General features: G+C 39.9%; 2 protein-coding genes across 2 annotated transcripts; one reads left to right on the top strand and one right to left on the bottom strand.

The window, feature by feature from the left end:
* Window positions 1-2,289: 2,289 nt before the first annotated feature.
* Window positions 2,290-8,358, bottom strand: LOC146717119 (sterile alpha motif domain-containing protein 3-like). Its single transcript, XM_085471986.1, has 9 exons — window positions 8,020-8,358; window positions 7,153-7,348; window positions 6,904-7,065; window positions 6,335-6,422; window positions 6,080-6,244; window positions 5,583-5,789; window positions 3,675-3,843; window positions 3,434-3,513; window positions 2,290-2,955 (listed from the first exon to the last, which is right to left on the bottom strand). Exons 1-9 carry the CDS (start codon window positions 8,111-8,113, stop codon window positions 2,659-2,661), a joined length of 1,458 nt encoding a protein of 485 aa, XP_085328112.1. The 5' UTR covers window positions 8,114-8,358; the 3' UTR covers window positions 2,290-2,658.
* A 3,923-nt stretch (window positions 8,359-12,281) lies between these two features.
* LOC146717118 (uncharacterized) lies at window positions 12,282-15,987 on the top strand. The gene is made up of 5 exons (XM_085472002.1): window positions 12,282-12,372; window positions 12,823-12,988; window positions 13,955-14,355; window positions 14,492-14,559; window positions 15,070-15,987. Exons 2-4 carry the CDS (start codon window positions 12,952-12,954, stop codon window positions 14,537-14,539), a joined length of 486 nt encoding a protein of 161 aa, XP_085328128.1. The 5' UTR covers window positions 12,282-12,372; window positions 12,823-12,951; the 3' UTR covers window positions 14,540-14,559; window positions 15,070-15,987.
* The last annotated feature ends 102 nt before the right edge of the window (window positions 15,988-16,089 follow it).

The raw sequence follows: 16,089 nt of genomic DNA, 5'->3' as shown, positions 1-16,089 counted from the left end.
TGTTTTCTTTTAGAATCACTCATCTTAGCAGTAGGATATACATGAAAATGTACATTTTTTGCACTCCCTGGTCAACTGACTCAGTGAATCAAATGACTCAAAAAACCTGATTCACTTTGGTGTTTGACTCATTAAAACTCGATTCAGTAAAAACAATCAAATTTACCATCACTATCTGGGGGCCCACACAGGAAACTGAAAACAGAGACGAGGATCAGTGAAAGGTGAACCTGGATGTAGTACAGTGAAAGCATATGGGAAATTGGATTGAAGATTGAGACTGAACTCATGGAGGTTTAGAAAATGTCCAGAACATAACAACAGAAAGGTAAAAAAAAAAAAAAAAGAAAAAAAAGGAGAGAGATAGATAAAGAAATAAATAAACTAACAATTACATGAATGAATAGAAAAGACACACACACAAATTGTTACATGTGAAATTATTTTTGGAGAGAATCAGAAGTGAGACAGTTTGAATCCACAGCTCAGTGCAAAGATGCATACATTACACCTGATTATTAAAAAAAAACACATGCAGTGAAGATCAGCTTACACTCAATATTAATATTAACACACAACATACACGCAATGAAGACATGCTTACATTCATGAATGTGAATACATGACATAAATGTTAGATTTAACATACTTAAAGCTTGAAGTTGAAGAATAACTCAGGGAGTTCCAAGATAATAGAGTGGTTTTTGTGAAAAGGAAAAAGGATAAAACAGTGATTGAAAGTTTAAAGTAGTTTTAGAATAGTGAATTAGAAGTACTTTTGTGCCGATTGACCAAGACAAGTGATTATTCTAAAAAATAATAATAATAATAATAATAATAATAATAATGTGGTAATGTTTTTAATATGCATTTCTCTTGTCAAGGCAACTTATTCTGAGAGGAGAGAGTATGCAAGTTAGCTCAATGTGTGGTGACAAAAAAGAAGAACTGAAGCTTCCTGTCTATCTGTGAATGTAAATGTAGAATTTAGTGATGATAGATTGTTAGAAACTGTGTAGAAAAGGCTTAATGTGAATATTAATGTTGTGCAAAACTGTGTGGCTTTTAACAAGATTTTCTGTGTAATTAGCAGGTGAAATTATGTCAGTTGATCTCAGTCTCAGGACGCTGAAGAACCTGAGACCACTGAGATATGATGTGGGGAAAATGAACAGAGGGAGTGATTTTAAGTCTGATTTTAGACTATGTAAGTATTAGTTAAGCCAAGAGTTGGGCAAAACCTTTGTTGCCCTGAAGTTCTAATCCCCACAACATATTAATAGATTAATAAGTAAAATTTTTCTCTGATTAAGATTTTTGGGGTTGCTGTTTTAGTGATGGGTTGATTCTGTCAGTTAGGTTTGGGTTGTTTACTTATTTCAATAGTGGGAGTTTTACTAATCATGGAAACGTTTATAACTGGGCCCTTTAAAATTGTAACAGTGCACTTAGAGAAATCCTGTCAGGTGATTATGTTTTGTGTTTTGATGAACTAATAATCAGCTCTCTTTTTCTCATTTTTGTTCTAAGCAGGCCTGCAAGATTGAATTAACAGCGCTGTAAAAAATTTCGGGAGAACAAATTTAAGGTGACCTTTTCCAGATTACAACTGTGCCATCTGTGGGGATCTGATCAGGTTCTAAGATAATAAAGAACTCTTTTTCTAAAAACAAAAAACTAAATAAAACAAATGAATGAGCTCATGTTGCTGAGGGTGGAGAATTTGATTACTAGTCAAATTAGCATTCAGTCGTTCAAGGGTCAGAAGCTTCATCTGGCGAGAGTGTCCAGATGACACATCGGGAGAGGTGACTTAGAATGAAATAAGGTCAACGCCAACACGCTTACAGACACAGACATGACGTAGATTAGTTTCTGGGGTAGAGGTGAAAAACATTTTGCTTTGTCTTTGCTTAGCAAGAAGTAATGCAGAAGGTGTGAAAATAGGCATGCCCTGAATAGGTCGACAGGAAACATCTGGAGGCTGAGACAGCCATACACTCTCAGAAATAGGGGTGCCAAAGTGTACCAAAAAGGGTACAAATGCTTGTCGCTGGGGGTGTTCCTTTTTGAAGGACATTTCTGTACCCTTTAGGCTTGGTACATTTTTGTACCTTATGAAGTTGTACCATCTGAAGTACAATCATGTACTTTCCTAAGACATAAATGTACCTTCAAACTATAGTACAGAAATGTTCCCTTGAAAAGGGTACAATAGGGTACCTATGAGGGTACCCCCCCAGCGACAACCTATTTCGTACCTAAAGAGACAAAAATGTACCCCAATAGTCCAAAATATTTGGTTATTTAACCATTTATTTTCAATAATAGAATCACATCAAAGCATTTAAACAACCACAGGAATACATCCTTGATTACATTCGTATATTGCCATAGGACATGTCAAGAAAAATACATTCATTTAAAAAAAGTAAACAATCACATAAAGACATTAAACACCTGAACACAATGTTTTGACGGATCACACATGGCGTTGAAAAGAGTGATACTTGGAAAAAGCTGCCTGGCAGTCATTTATTCCACAAGTGATGCCGAAATGAGGCTCATGTGCGTGTACTAACCCAACATGTGTAATCATCTTCCTCAGAGTAAATGCCCTTTTTGAACATTTTGAACATTTGTGGAGTGGGGGCATATTTAATAGAGTTGGTTAAGTACCCTGGTGACACTTACTGGCAGGGGTTTGTCTCCCAGGTCTCCTATGTTGACAATGCAGTTCTGAAGAAAGACAAGTGTTTTCTTGAAGTATGCAGGGTAGGTCATGTTGAACACGAAGAAGGTGGAGAATGCTGAGATGTAGGCCTCATCCAGCGAGCAGCATGAGCAAACATCCACTCCTTCAACTGTGACAACACAGCGACACTGTCTTGAGAGGGCAGTTGTCCAACTCTTATCCTTCATTCGAATGGTTGGGTATGGACTCATGGGAGTATTCTGCAGAAGAGGAAGAAAAACATTAGTATACAGTATGTTTAAGCAATATGTGCCAAGTGGATTTTCAACAGATTCCTCAAATTACCTTCTTTTTTTTGCTGCAAAACAAAACTGTCTATTCTGATAACCTGTAAACATGGCCCCTACTCCAAACAAAAAGCTTCTTGACCAATGACTGTTGTGGTAGTGTTTGATAAGCTGCTAAAGTTTGACATAATATTCAAGGGCAAAAGCAATCACCCCTGACAGTGACAGTACCTGTGAAGAAGAATTTCCCTAAGGGGACAATAAAGGTCTATCTATCTATATAAACACCAGACAAAACCCAAGAGCACAGCAGCACTGTGGATTAACAGCAGTGTTTCCCCTACATTAGCTTAGCTGTGATGCTGAACCGCAGCTGAATTCAGCTCCATGCCAACAAAACACAGAAAATGAAACTTGTGGCCAAAGGCTATGCATTGCATCATGCATTTACCTCTCCAAGGATGATGAAATCTTCTATCTTCTCCTTGAAGATGGATGGCAAGAGGAGAAGTGCCCCCTTGAAGTCAATTCCTAGGTCATACAGATGCAAATACACTTCATTAGATTTTGATAGCATGCAAATTCCCATTAACATGCTCTTGACATGGCACTATGGTACATCAATTATCTTTGGAAGAGAGAGCAAATGAATTGTCACAAAATTTACTATTTGTATGAGGTCAAATTAGCACCTGTAATGTCTTCAGCCAGTGCATTCTCTCTTGCCTCCATGTAGACCTTCTTCAGTGTCAAATCCTTGGTCATTTGAAGAACATTTTGAAGAACAGCAGTGAAGTTTTCGCTAAAGCGGCGACAGATGTTGTCTTGGCAGGGATGCATTAAATCAACCTCATCACACAACTGGAAATGAAAAGAGCAGAATAGACAAAAGAATGACATTTTACATTGAGGATTTAAACTTTTGACATGTTTAAAGACACAGACTGGAGATAAATGTAAAGTGCTTTAACCCTTGAACAAAAATTCTAAAGATAATTGTTACACCCCGGCCTAGGCAACCGGGGTGCAACGTAGAAAAACAAAGATAAGGAAAATAAAACCACGAAGGCTCTCCACCAAAATCCCAAAACGAAAATATCCCATGACGAAAGTAATGACAAACCCATTCACAACTATTTACAACAGACTATTTATTTACAACAAACCACCAAACTATTTACAACACGGGGGAGATCGCGACCCTGACACACTGAAACACAGGGTTTAAATACATAGAGGGAGCAATCAGGAAATGGACCACAGGAGGGAAACACAGCTGGGGCAAATTAGAACTGACGAGACAGGGAAAATGTAAACTGAACACACTAAGATAACACAGACTTTCAAAGTAAAGCAGGAAATACATAAGTCATGCAAAAACAAAACACTGACACACCGAAACGTAACATTTCCCCCTACCCAAAAATCAAACATGTAACCCCAAGTGAAAAGTTTGATTCAGACAAACGAAGGCTGAAACGAAGGCAGACGAAGCTGATGGAGGCTGGAGCGGTCCCACTGACCCTCCAGCAGACGACGAAGGCTGGAGCGGTCCCTCGGACCCTCCAGCGAAGGCGGATGAAGGCTGGAGCGGTCCCACGGACCCTCCAGCGACGACAAAGGCTGGGGCGGTCCCACGGACCCTCCCCCCAGCAAAGGCGGATGAAGGCAGACGAAGCTGATGGAGGCTGGAGCGGTCCCACGGACCCTCCAGCAGACGACGAAGGCTGGTGCGGTCCCCCGGACCCTCCAGCAGAGGCGGATGAAGGCTGGAGCGGTCCCTCGGACGCTCCAGCGAAGGCGGATGAGCAGCTCACTAGCTGCACACACGGACACGCAGCCCACCAGCTGCACACACGGACACGCAGCCCACCAGCTGCACACACGGACACGCAGCCCACCAGCTGCAGAAGGCTGGAGCGGTCCCTCGGATCCTCCAGCGAAGGCGGATGAAGGCTGGAGCGGTCCCCGGGCCCTCCAGCGAAGACAGACGGAGGCTGAAGCGGTCCTCGGACCCTCCAGCGAAGACAGAAGGCCGAAGCTGTCCCTCCTTCGGACCCTCCAGCAATCCCGGACGAGCCCCCATATGTTACACCCCGGCCTAGGCAACCGGGGTGCAACGTAGAAAAACAAAGATAAGGAAAATAAAACCACGAAGGCTCTCCACCAAAATCCCAAAACGAAAATATCCCATGACGAAAGTATTGACAAACCCATTCACAACTATTTACAACAGACTATTTATTTACAACAAACCACCAAACTATTTACAACACGGGGGAGATCGCGACCCTGACACACTGAAACACAGGGTTTAAATACATAGAGGGAGCAATCAGGAAATGGACCACAGGAGGGAAACACAGCTGGGGCAAATTAGAACTGACGAGACAGGGAAAATGTAAACTGAACACACTAAGATAACACAGACTTTCAAAGTAAAGCAGGAAATACATAAGTCATGCAAAAACAAAACACTGACACACCGAAACGTAACAATAATGAACAGATTGATTAATCAGTTAGTACAGAAAATAATAATCAGATTTAGAGACAAAAAAATCATTAGCTGTTTCCCCAATCATCTTAACAATTCTTACCCCTGCAGATGTCCCCAGGAATGGATATCTCTTTAATAGGTCCACAGTACACATTCCTTCAGCTACCTCTCGACGTCTCCATGCAAAGGTTTTTGTCATGCGGTCTTTCACCAGTGCTGTGTCAGGATGTAGCTTCTTGTGCTGATCATTTAGCACCTTGATATGAGCATCAACGGAGGCTGCATCTTCCCCCACAAAGCACGAATCCTTTGTCAAAGCAGATATCAGTATTATCATAAGTAAACTCTGATAAGTTAATGTTACTCGAAATGCGGTAATTTGTACACCAAATGCTTTGAAAAAAATGCAAAAATGTTGAATAGGAATTGCAAGTTGAGCTGACTTTTGTTAAATCAACTGTGAAGTTCCTTTTTCTATGTTAATGTTATCTGTTAACATGTTTCTTTCAATTAATGTTTACGTTTAGCTTTACAGTGAACATAATAAGACTACATATGTTACCTTAGCTCTTAGAGCCTGAGGGTGTGAGGACTTACGAGAGAGGGCTTCAGTCTCTTCAGACAGGAGCTGCTGGATTCCTCTGTGGTCCGATGTTTCTGCGTGCGTCCAAACTTTTCTTTAACCCGGTTCACTTCTTCGTTGCTGATTAGGGGAGCCCGTTCTGCTTTGAACTTTCTCTTGAGTTGGCTGTGCCAGGTGTCCTAGTTGTTTCAAATGTATATAAGTAGTTAATTATGGTTACTTTATATTAATATAATCTATAAAAGAAACAAAAAAGGAGAGGTACTCACATAACCATTTCCGTGTACATCTCTTGAGAAAGGATACTTCACAATCAGGGCTTTGATGACCTGGATGTAGTCTGAGTGGGTTGGGTACCTGTTTCAAACATAAGAAAAACAACCCACAGTACACTGATTACTCTTATCCTTTCCTGGGGGCTTTTCTGTTCTTCAATTCTTCTAATCATATTGTTATTACCGTAAATAGTATGTTGTAGACCAATGTCAAATCAATGTAGCTAAAGTTGATTTTAATTTTTTTAAAATGGGCGTGGACAAACAGCCACACCTCTCCCAAACTTCATTAATTAATTGACTGCAGTCCTGAATTATTAATTTACTCTTGAGCAAATTCGAAAATGAACACTTTGGCTATCATAGTCCAGACAAGGTCTGGAGACACAGGATGTATGGTTTTACCACTATTGCCAGTTCATTGGAACCGTGTGTCACACCAGACTCGAACGCTGGTCTCCAGATTGGGAGGCAGATGGGCTAAGCATTTGTTCTCTGCCTCTCTTACAACAGCAATATTAATATTAAGAAATTAATGTAATTATTCAGAAAGGAACCCTTACATTGTGTACTGTGACAGCATTTCATAAAGACTCCCAATTATTTTGTTTCGGTACTTCTGTTCTTTCTGGACTGGTTCTTTGAGATCCAAGCGACTCTGGACATCTTGTGGGAATTTTGGAATGGAAATAACTGCAGGCAGTCTACGGCAAGAAGGTATAGAACTGCAATACAGTAGGAAAACAGCATTAACTAGCCATTTTACAAGCACTTAAATGCATATGCAAATTTAGACATTTATCACAACCTACCTCTGGTTTGCTTGGGACACTGGACCTTCAACTGTACCTTCAAATGGGTCGACCGGTTGTAAAGTGATGATGACTTCCTTGTAGCGGTTTGTGAAGTCTCTGAACTTCAGCTGCTTTTTGAAAGACTTGTCAAAAAGATATGCAACCATGGTCTCAGTGAGTCCACAGTCTACCGTCTCTCCATCTAAATCGTTATCTGAAATATAAAGTACAGTATGAAATAAAAATAAAACCATTTTCAAATTTAGTTTTAAAGTGACATTATGGTCAATACATAATAATAATAATAATAATAATAATAATAATAATAATAATGATAATAAGCTATCATTGTGAATCTGTCTATAATTCCCCAAAAGGAAGTTACAATTAATTCTCTTGATTAATTGTTAATATAAATTAACTGGTAATATAAAAATGTAAGTAAGTGTCCCTGCGCAGAGCTTACAGCTCTCATATTCGAAAATCCGACTAAGTAGGTGGAATGGTACAAATGTGTACCTTCCATTGTTTAAAATCCCTTTGAGCGGGAAACAAGTTAGATGCGATAAATTTTGCTTAGAAAACGATTTTGTTAATAGCTATATTTACATACTAGCATGTTTTGAGAAATTATTGATTTTTTTTACATTGTTGTACACGGTTCGTCACTATTTATTGATAAAACACTCGAATACCGCAGGCAGACAGACGTTGAACATTCCACCAACAGTCTAAATAGTCCACATTTGTACCTTTCTTTGTTTAAAACTTAGCTAACTGCTATCTTTCGCCCATGTTAAATCTAGCTCTTCGGACTTTTGCTAACTCTACTGTAAAATTACACGTTGTAATTTTTATAAAAACACAAAATCACACCCGACTTACCTCTAAATCTTTGCGCCTCGTCGTCTGACACATCAATGCCTTCTTCCATCAACCTTTTAAGGAGCTCCTCCGTGGATAACCCCCTGAGAGTCATTTTCTGCGTCAACGCTAGTCAGCGCGGAGGCGGAGCACTCATCGCTGCTGCCTTTTCGGCCTTTGGGATTAATGCGCGTTGCGAACTTGACACATGAAAATACAACATTGTGGTATTAATGCGCAGTTGTTTAGAAACCGTTATGCTGTCTTGGCGAACTATATTTGTAACTTACAAAATGTAGTCACCGTAACATAAAAATCTGCTTGACATTTTAACTTCCAAAGAACCTCGGTTTAACTTGATGTTGCAAATTCCATAAAAACATCACAATTAATGAACAATTCTAGGATGTAGTAAAAGCAAAAAAGTAAATGGCCAAACATAACAGTAAAATGATTTCACGTTTTTGAAAGATTTAAAACATTAAAAAATTATAACTGGAACTTAATAAAATGGAAATGGACCAGTTTTTTTTTTAACATCATTTGGTTGTGCCTGCATGTCATTGTGTGTGTGTGTTTTTTAATATAATTTAACATAACTTACACAAAGGTAGGTTACAGATATTCTTTGCATCATAGGATAATTTACGTAGAGAGGAGAGGACCAACAGATTTGATTATAACATGTAGCTTTTATGAGCACACTCACATCTCATATGAATTTTACAATTAACCAGGCCCATCCAGATTTTCCCATGCTGACCCATTACCACATTCTGCCACTGTCACTGCAGTACAGGTCAAAATGGTACAGATTTGTACTTTATTTCAAATTGTACCTTTAAAGGGGCGTTTTTGGACTTTTAAAGACCAGTATTGTACTTTTAAGGGAACATTTTAAAAAAATGTACCTATAGGTACAAAAATGTTCTTCTCTCGTACCTCTATTTCTGAGAGTGTATAGGGCAAAATGTGGTTGAGCTTGTAACTGTATGTGTGCCTGCAAAATAACAGTTTTGTACAAGATGTGCTCGAGATGATCAGATAAGAGAAGAAGAGAGCTTATTAAAAGGGTGTCAAAGGTTGTCAAAAGTGTTGTTTACCCAAATAAATAAAATTGAAGATTATATATATGTATAAATGATAGACCCTAGAACATGATAGGTTGAACCAAGTTTAAATAATTAAGAGAACAATTGATGAACATAATTATGGAGGCATAGCAGGGAGAGGTGTTTTGTTGATCCTTTACAGGAGATTTCCGGACCATAGCGAAAATCACGGAGCGGTTGGCAAGAATACAGGAAGGACCAGACCGAACGGAACTAGAAGAAAGGGGCACCCAAAAGAAGAACAGAGAATCGCACAGTTTCAGAAAGTTTGTTGTGTAGGAGATTAAAAGAACCGGAGTCAATTTTTAAAGAGGAAACAGGTTAACGTTATAGAGGCATTTTCCAAAGAGTGACAAAAGTAATGTAGGACCTTTTACCAGAAAAAGTTAATTATATCTGTTTGGATTCTACCGTGAGCAGTGAGGGAAGTCAGAAGTGGATTTAAACTCGGATTCTACTTAAAAAGGGGGTAATACTTAAGGGAGGACAGTTCACAGCCCGCCACAAACGTGAGGTGCTCTCTAAGAGCTTGGTCTTTGTTATATTTTAGCTATTAGTGTCACATGAAAGTAAAACTTAATGGGATAAATTAGGGTGATGTGGTAAATGGGATAAATTCCCCTGGCTGGTGTACTCCCTTAATTCAGTAGTCCAGGACTTCCTGCTCTCAACTCTCCACCTCCACTCTCCTAATCAGGTTGCTCACCAGCCCGGTCAGCTGGTGGATGCACAGCCTGACACGCCGGCCCCGACGTCTACCCGGAAACGACGTTCGCGCCTCACGTTCCTCACCGCAGTCGACTTCCCGGACATCTCAAGAGCCGGCTGTGGTGAGTAATAAGGACACTTTTTCATTTCTCACCTCATCTGCTTCTTTGTTTACAGTGGGTGGTGACACCGCCGACGCTGCTGTAAGGCAGCCAACAGTAGCTAGCGTTGCCTCATTCAGCAATCTCCACACTGCTCACTTCTTCACCATCTGTAGCAGTGCCACCTGCTACAACGCCACCCGGACCTGCTCGGCCCGAGCCGGAGGAGCTCGCGCTGCCAGCCGAGGAGCAGCTCAGCGAGCCGGAGGAGCTCGCGCTGCCAGCCGAGGAGCAGCTCAGCGAGCCGGAGCTGGAGCAGCTCAGCGAGCCACCAGCTGAGGAGCCTGCACCGCTGCAGCTCAGCGAGCCACCAGCTGAGGAGCCAGCACCGCTGCAGCTCAGCGAGCAGGAGAAGCCAGCGCCGCTGCCGGTGGAGCCAGCGCTGCTGCCGGAGGAGCTCAGCTTTACCACCCCATTCACGTGGTCATCAAAGGTAAGTGCAGAATCAATCTTTACTCCAAGAGTTGTGATCAAATTTTTCAAATGAAGGGTCAGAACAGCGAAATCAACATCTGGAGGGTCGGAAAATCGATTTGTGCCAAATAAAATCGCTTTTGCAATTGTTAAAATTTAAAAAAAAAATTTAGCCATCCATGACTTATCATCACTAAGACAGTCAAGGAGAGGTCAAATTGGGAGGGTATCCACATGACTAAAAGGTAAATAAGGCTGGCAGTCATTAGAATATAAATGAAATGGCACTTTGTGTTTTCGGAAAATCACGTCAAGAGGGAGAAGATTTAGCAAAAATAAAAGTGGCCCAAGATCCCTGCGGCACACCCCAACACAGAGGGGCCACAGAGGATGAAGCCGACCCCAACATACAACCCGTTCTCACTCCCGACGCGTAAAATAATGACGATTTGTCACGTCCCTTAACTTCTCATGCTGACGCCTAAGGTACCCTTCCACATTTTTATGTTACGCTGTGGGTTGTCAATTCATTCCAATATGAACCCGCTCGCGGCGATCAGAGACGCTTCGAGCAGAGGCTCCAGCCATCCATTTACTCCAGTAATAACCCCGTCACGGCGAAACATGACGCCGTGAAGCACAATCTAACTGGAGAACCGGGGACCCTCTCCGCGAACGGGTTTTTCTCCCTAATTTAATGCTTTCTTTTAATGACATCGTTAACATTTCTCAACAAAAACACGTGAAAGTATCACTGATAATTCAACAATAAAATCGCTTCATGTTGTGGCCATCACACAGTGTTTTCCAAACTGATTCACGATCTGAAAGTGCGCAGATTTAACGTACATAATCCTTTGTTAGGTTTATTATTTTCATTTCACACGTAAAACACATTTATAGATTCATTCACCACTCTTGTTAGTTTTGGATGCGCTCGGCTCCAACCAATCAGACCAATTTACGCAGACGCACTAATCCCGTAACTGCACACTACCCATAATCCTCAACCGCCATCGCTATGGAAATGAAGATAACAACAGCTTGGTGCTACCCGTTATTCCTTTATTTACTCTAAAATAATAACCAGCGATAATACGAAATTAAACTGGCCCAGTGTTTAATTATGTAATTAAAAATTGCAAATTTTAGTTTTTTTTTTTTACAAATTGCAATATTTATCTACAGCGCGCCTTTAGCGACACGTCAACAGATCTTAAGCAAGGCGATTGGATGGTTTTTACTGCAATGCATCTTGGGAGTCGTAGTAAATGTATCTTTCAACTCACGGTCCTGCAGCGAAGTTTTCGAGTGGACACGAGGCAGATCCTAGCTAAGTAAGTTGTGATAAACTGTGGGTAATTTGCATGTTCACTGAAATATTAATTTCAGTGATATTAAACTGATATTAAACTTGAAATGTTTTCACAGAGCAGTCTGTGTACCAAGAGAACTACTTCTGCAAAAGTTTATTTAATTTTTTTTGTGATGTATTCTCATGTGTAAGACACTTGCTTGGCCACCCAGCTAATGTTAGTACTGCTCTATTTTAGCAATGTATCTTTTCTGTAATCAATTCAGGTTTTTTTTAACCCTATTCACGTAATTAACTCAATATTAATGACTTTAATCTCATAATTGATTTTTTTTTCTAAATATGGTGTAATACTGCCTCGTAATATAAGTTATTTCTTTGGTCATAAATTATTTTTGTAATCGTTTCACCAAAACAGACCTGAAATAATCCCTACATGTTCCATTTTCATTTGCAGAAATGACAAAGCCAAAAACCAAACCATGCCCTTCCTGTCAGGCCCCAAACACCTGCAACAGGAAGACATGCAGTGGATGCCTGGGCAGCCTGAACGTAAAGGAGGGATTGAAAAAAAAACAGGAACAGTTTAAAAACAGTAACTGGGCTGCCTCTGTTAAAAAAAAACAGAAATGCGAGCAGGGTGGTTAATTCAGCCCAGTTGTCAGTAAGTTTAAAAGTTCTGATCTAATAAGTGGTTGGTCTGGTAGACAATTCTTTATTAATCACAGTTGTCAATGTTTTCTTGTATATCATGAAGTAAGAAACTAACAAGACATGTATATACACATAAAATATTAATTTATAAAAGAGCATAAATAAAAAAGTTATTCACATCAGAATAACATCATCACACTAAAGACATCCAACTAGAAAAAACTTGTTAAAAACTATTTTTATTCAAGCTACTTCTGATTTTTAATTTAATCGGCTATTAACTGAGAGACAAAACATTTCAAGATGGATTTTATCATACATTTACAGGTTTGGTCACCATAAATACTTTTTAACTATCGACAACAATAAAACAACAAAGATGTGAAACTTAAAGGTTTGTTATACATCAATTTGCTTACATGAAAGACTGGCTGCATGTTTTTCTTTGTTGTTCTTGCAGGTTTCAAAGCTACATGCCCTGGGCTACCAACCAATTCTGTTTCTTGGACAGTTTGACCGTAAGGGCCGTATAGTAGGGGACGTGATCACTCAGATCGAACCAGCGGAAGGTGCTGCACGTGACATCCTCATGAAGATGAGGAAGCTTTATGAACACCTTCTGAGAAGTAAGATATGCTTTGTCCATTATCTGTAACCAGGTGTCCTTATCAGATAGCCTATCCTAGCTGTCTTTGGGTGATACTCATGGTACACCCTAGATAAGAAGGCAGATCATCACGGGGTACATAGAGACAAACAAGATGGTGAGGATGAGGATAGTTAACAGTCACCAGCTATTCTATTCTACTCTACTCTATTCTGTTCTATTCTATTATTCAGCCAAGGTTCAGACCAGTAACCTTCTTGCTGTGAGGTGACAGCTGCCCTACATGTCCTGTTGCTAACATGAAAATAGTGTTATATCTGCCTTATTACCTCCCCATGTGTCGGTCACATCACCAAAGCTAGCCATACTGAACCTCTGGTGTTACCCACCTGAACAATTTTGTATGTGTGTGTGTATAGTATGGTCTTTCACACTCATGTATATACAAATGTAATTTTAAAAATCTTCACGAAAACCAGACCTGATAATTCTCTTCGAGACTTTCTAGTATAACAAATGTTATATAATGTTACCAATATGAACACCAAGATTCTTAAATAACTTATATACTTCTTAAGAGGTTACCTGATTACCTCCCTGAGGTAGTTAGCATCACCATTGTACAAAACTCCTAAGTCACAGTACTAGCTTGAAGTGTCAAATGTTATTCACTACAAAGTCAGGAAAGTAGTGTCATCCGAGGAAAAAGTCATTATCTATCTGGATTTATAGTCACACTCATTAATTTTTTAATGTACAATGTAGAAAAGCACTACAGATGTCACACTACCCTAGAGGGCACTTGTACTGAATTATTTGGGTCAGTGAGTGTGCGAGATGACTTATTTGATGCCAATATTTACCAGTTGTATCTTTAGTAAAAACTTAACTGAAAACATGCAAATCACTACTTATTATGTGTTTATGTGTACTGTACATTTTTTCAACCCATTTTAATGAATGTTTAATATTTAAAATTTTTCAGAATTACAAGCTTCACCTCCTGCTAAAAGTTCTACACCAGCAGCTGGACCATCCTCTGCTGACAGTGTCGATGCTGGACCAGTCCCAGACCCAGAGGCTCTAAACGAGGAATTTATTCTTCATTTAGAGCCTGTACCAACATCTTCCCTCTGTCAGCCTCCTGCATCCTCCTCTTCATCTCTGCTTCCTCCTGCATCCTCCTCTCCATCTCTGCTTCCTCCTGCATATTCCTCTCTGTCTCTGCTTCCTCCTGCATCCTCCTCTCCATCTCTGCTTCCTCCTGCATCCTCCTCTTCATCTCTGCTTCTCCTGCATTCTCCTCTCCATCTCCACATCCTGCATCTCCCTCAATTTCTACGGTGTACACCTCGGATGTCCCAAACAAAAAAAGGACAAGGAAAGGTTAGACGTTATGGTATTGTAAATGTACGAAACACATGACAGGTTCGTTAAGTTTGTTAAGATTTCTTTTTCTTAATTTTTGCATTTTTTCCAGTTTTACAGAACTCATGTAAATATTTCATTTGTTATTTTTCAGAATGCCGAAAACACCGTACACAGAAGATTTTCAAATATGAAGAGATAGTAGACAGGAGAGTTGTAAATGTAAGTAATTTAGCCTGCTGTTGTGCAGATTTGTTTGCGTCTTTGGACTTCCCGGATTTGAACTGTGCCTGACTGAATATCCATAAGCTTTTGTATTTGATGAATCTACACTAATTCAGCCACTGAGTCAGGATTTCACTCCAAATAGGACATTAAATAAGAACAGACCACCTGATACGACCTGGTCGTGCTGCCTTCCTGATGTTTACGTTCTTTAAAGTCCTCCTGACATCATGCTCAGAAGGAGTGATTGATGTGGAGGTGCTCCTTCCCATTCAGTAACATCTGCTTCAGTTAGTTTTGCTTGTGAGCCACAATGTAAGCAGTGTTGCTTTGCTGACATGCACTCGATGCTGGCAGTACAAGCATTGTAGTGGTTCTTATGTTTTTGTAAACTAATTGTATAATATATTGAGCCATTCAATAGTACACAAATGTTTATAAGCTCCTTTTTGTATGCAACTTGCATGTCTTTCTTAATTAATTGTTTGTTTATATCATGTTTTTCAGGAAAAAGAAGAAGTTAAAGTCAAGTGGAAGCCTTGCTCAACATGGTATGTAGTAACAACTTTGTTGGACGGGAACAGACATTCATATTGTTGATAAATAGTTATCAACTCAATTTGAATTCATGTATTTGGACTAGAGTAAATTGGGAGCTTTTAGCTATCGAGCTCCTCTTCTGTGAGGAGCTTGATAGCCGTCCACCTCCAAAGTCCATTATGAGTTTTGGAGGTGGACATGGTCAACACTTTTAAGAGTAGGCATAAGACTTTACTTCTTTATAGAGCTTATAGTTAGGGCTGGTTCAGCTCAGCCCTTAGTTATGCTGTAATAGGACCAGACTGCTGGGGGTTAGTGTCCCCCCCCCCCCTCTCTCTGTCTCTTTCAGGGTTATGCAGGCTCAGTATTGGTTGAAGATGCAGTCACGTCTCCTTTTACTGAAAACTCTCCCCCTCTCCCTCACCACCATCTGTAAACATACATGTCTCAGTAATGCAGTTCATGCATGTTACTAACTAAACTTCTTCCCTGGAGTTTCTGTGCTCTCTCATCCAGCAGGTTCCAATGGATCGTGGCTGCTGCTGTGGTCCTGCTTGACATCTACTACATATATTAATACTCTCTGACTTGATTTGATTAATTTATATTACAATGAAGGTGTATAAAGCATGACATGAATATAGAAGATATTTCATCCTAAAAAATTGTCATATGTCACAACCTAAATTGTCCTATTTTGTGTGTGGTTGTCGTTGTTGTTTGTTATGTTTTTCTCCTGACAGTGGCAAAGTGTGGGATGACACATGGGAACCTGCGCAGTTTTACACACAGTAAACCAGGCACCACAGGTCGCAGAGATCGCACAGTTCACAGCTTGTAGTTCAGCATAAAAGTTCAAAATAAAATATTTACTATACATTTCAACCAGTGTCAGTCTCTGTTTCACTCTCTAATTGTGGCTTAAGTACCTAACACATTCATGAATCTGATCGATCAATAATATCTTCCCTGCACTCGACATCTCAT

The sequence above is a fragment of the Copadichromis virginalis genome, linkage group LG2, assembly GCF_057382275.1.
Source record: "Copadichromis virginalis isolate Kocher_CV1m ecotype Utaka linkage group LG2, C_Virginalis_male_GT1.1, whole genome shotgun sequence".
Lineage (NCBI taxonomy): Eukaryota > Metazoa > Chordata > Actinopteri > Cichliformes > Cichlidae > Copadichromis > Copadichromis virginalis.
The sequence above is the reverse complement of the archived record's forward strand: the minus strand, read 5'-3'. Positions and strand labels throughout refer to the sequence as shown.

Bases quoted from the DNA above. Each gene is read 5' to 3' on its own strand.
- LOC146717119 (XM_085471986.1), bottom strand. From the start codon at position 8,113: ATGACTCTCAGGGGGTTATCCACGGAGGAGCTCCTTAAAAGGTTGATG. The intron at 7,066-7,152 runs GTAGGTTGTGAT...ACTGTATTGCAG, and splicing joins GTGTCCCAAGCAAACCAGAG to TTCTATACCTTCTTGCCGTA. The intron at 3,844-5,582 runs GTAAGAATTGTT...TTTCATTTCCAG, and splicing joins TCCTGGGGACATCTGCAGGG to TTGTGTGATGAGGTTGATTT.
- LOC146717118 (XM_085472002.1), top strand. From the start codon at position 12,952: ATGAAGATGAGGAAGCTTTATGAACACCTTCTGAGAA. The intron at 12,989-13,954 runs GTAAGATATGCT...AAAATTTTTCAG, and splicing joins TTATGAACACCTTCTGAGAA to AATTACAAGCTTCACCTCCT. The intron at 14,356-14,491 runs GTTAGACGTTAT...GTTATTTTTCAG, and splicing joins CAAAAAAAGGACAAGGAAAG to AATGCCGAAAACACCGTACA.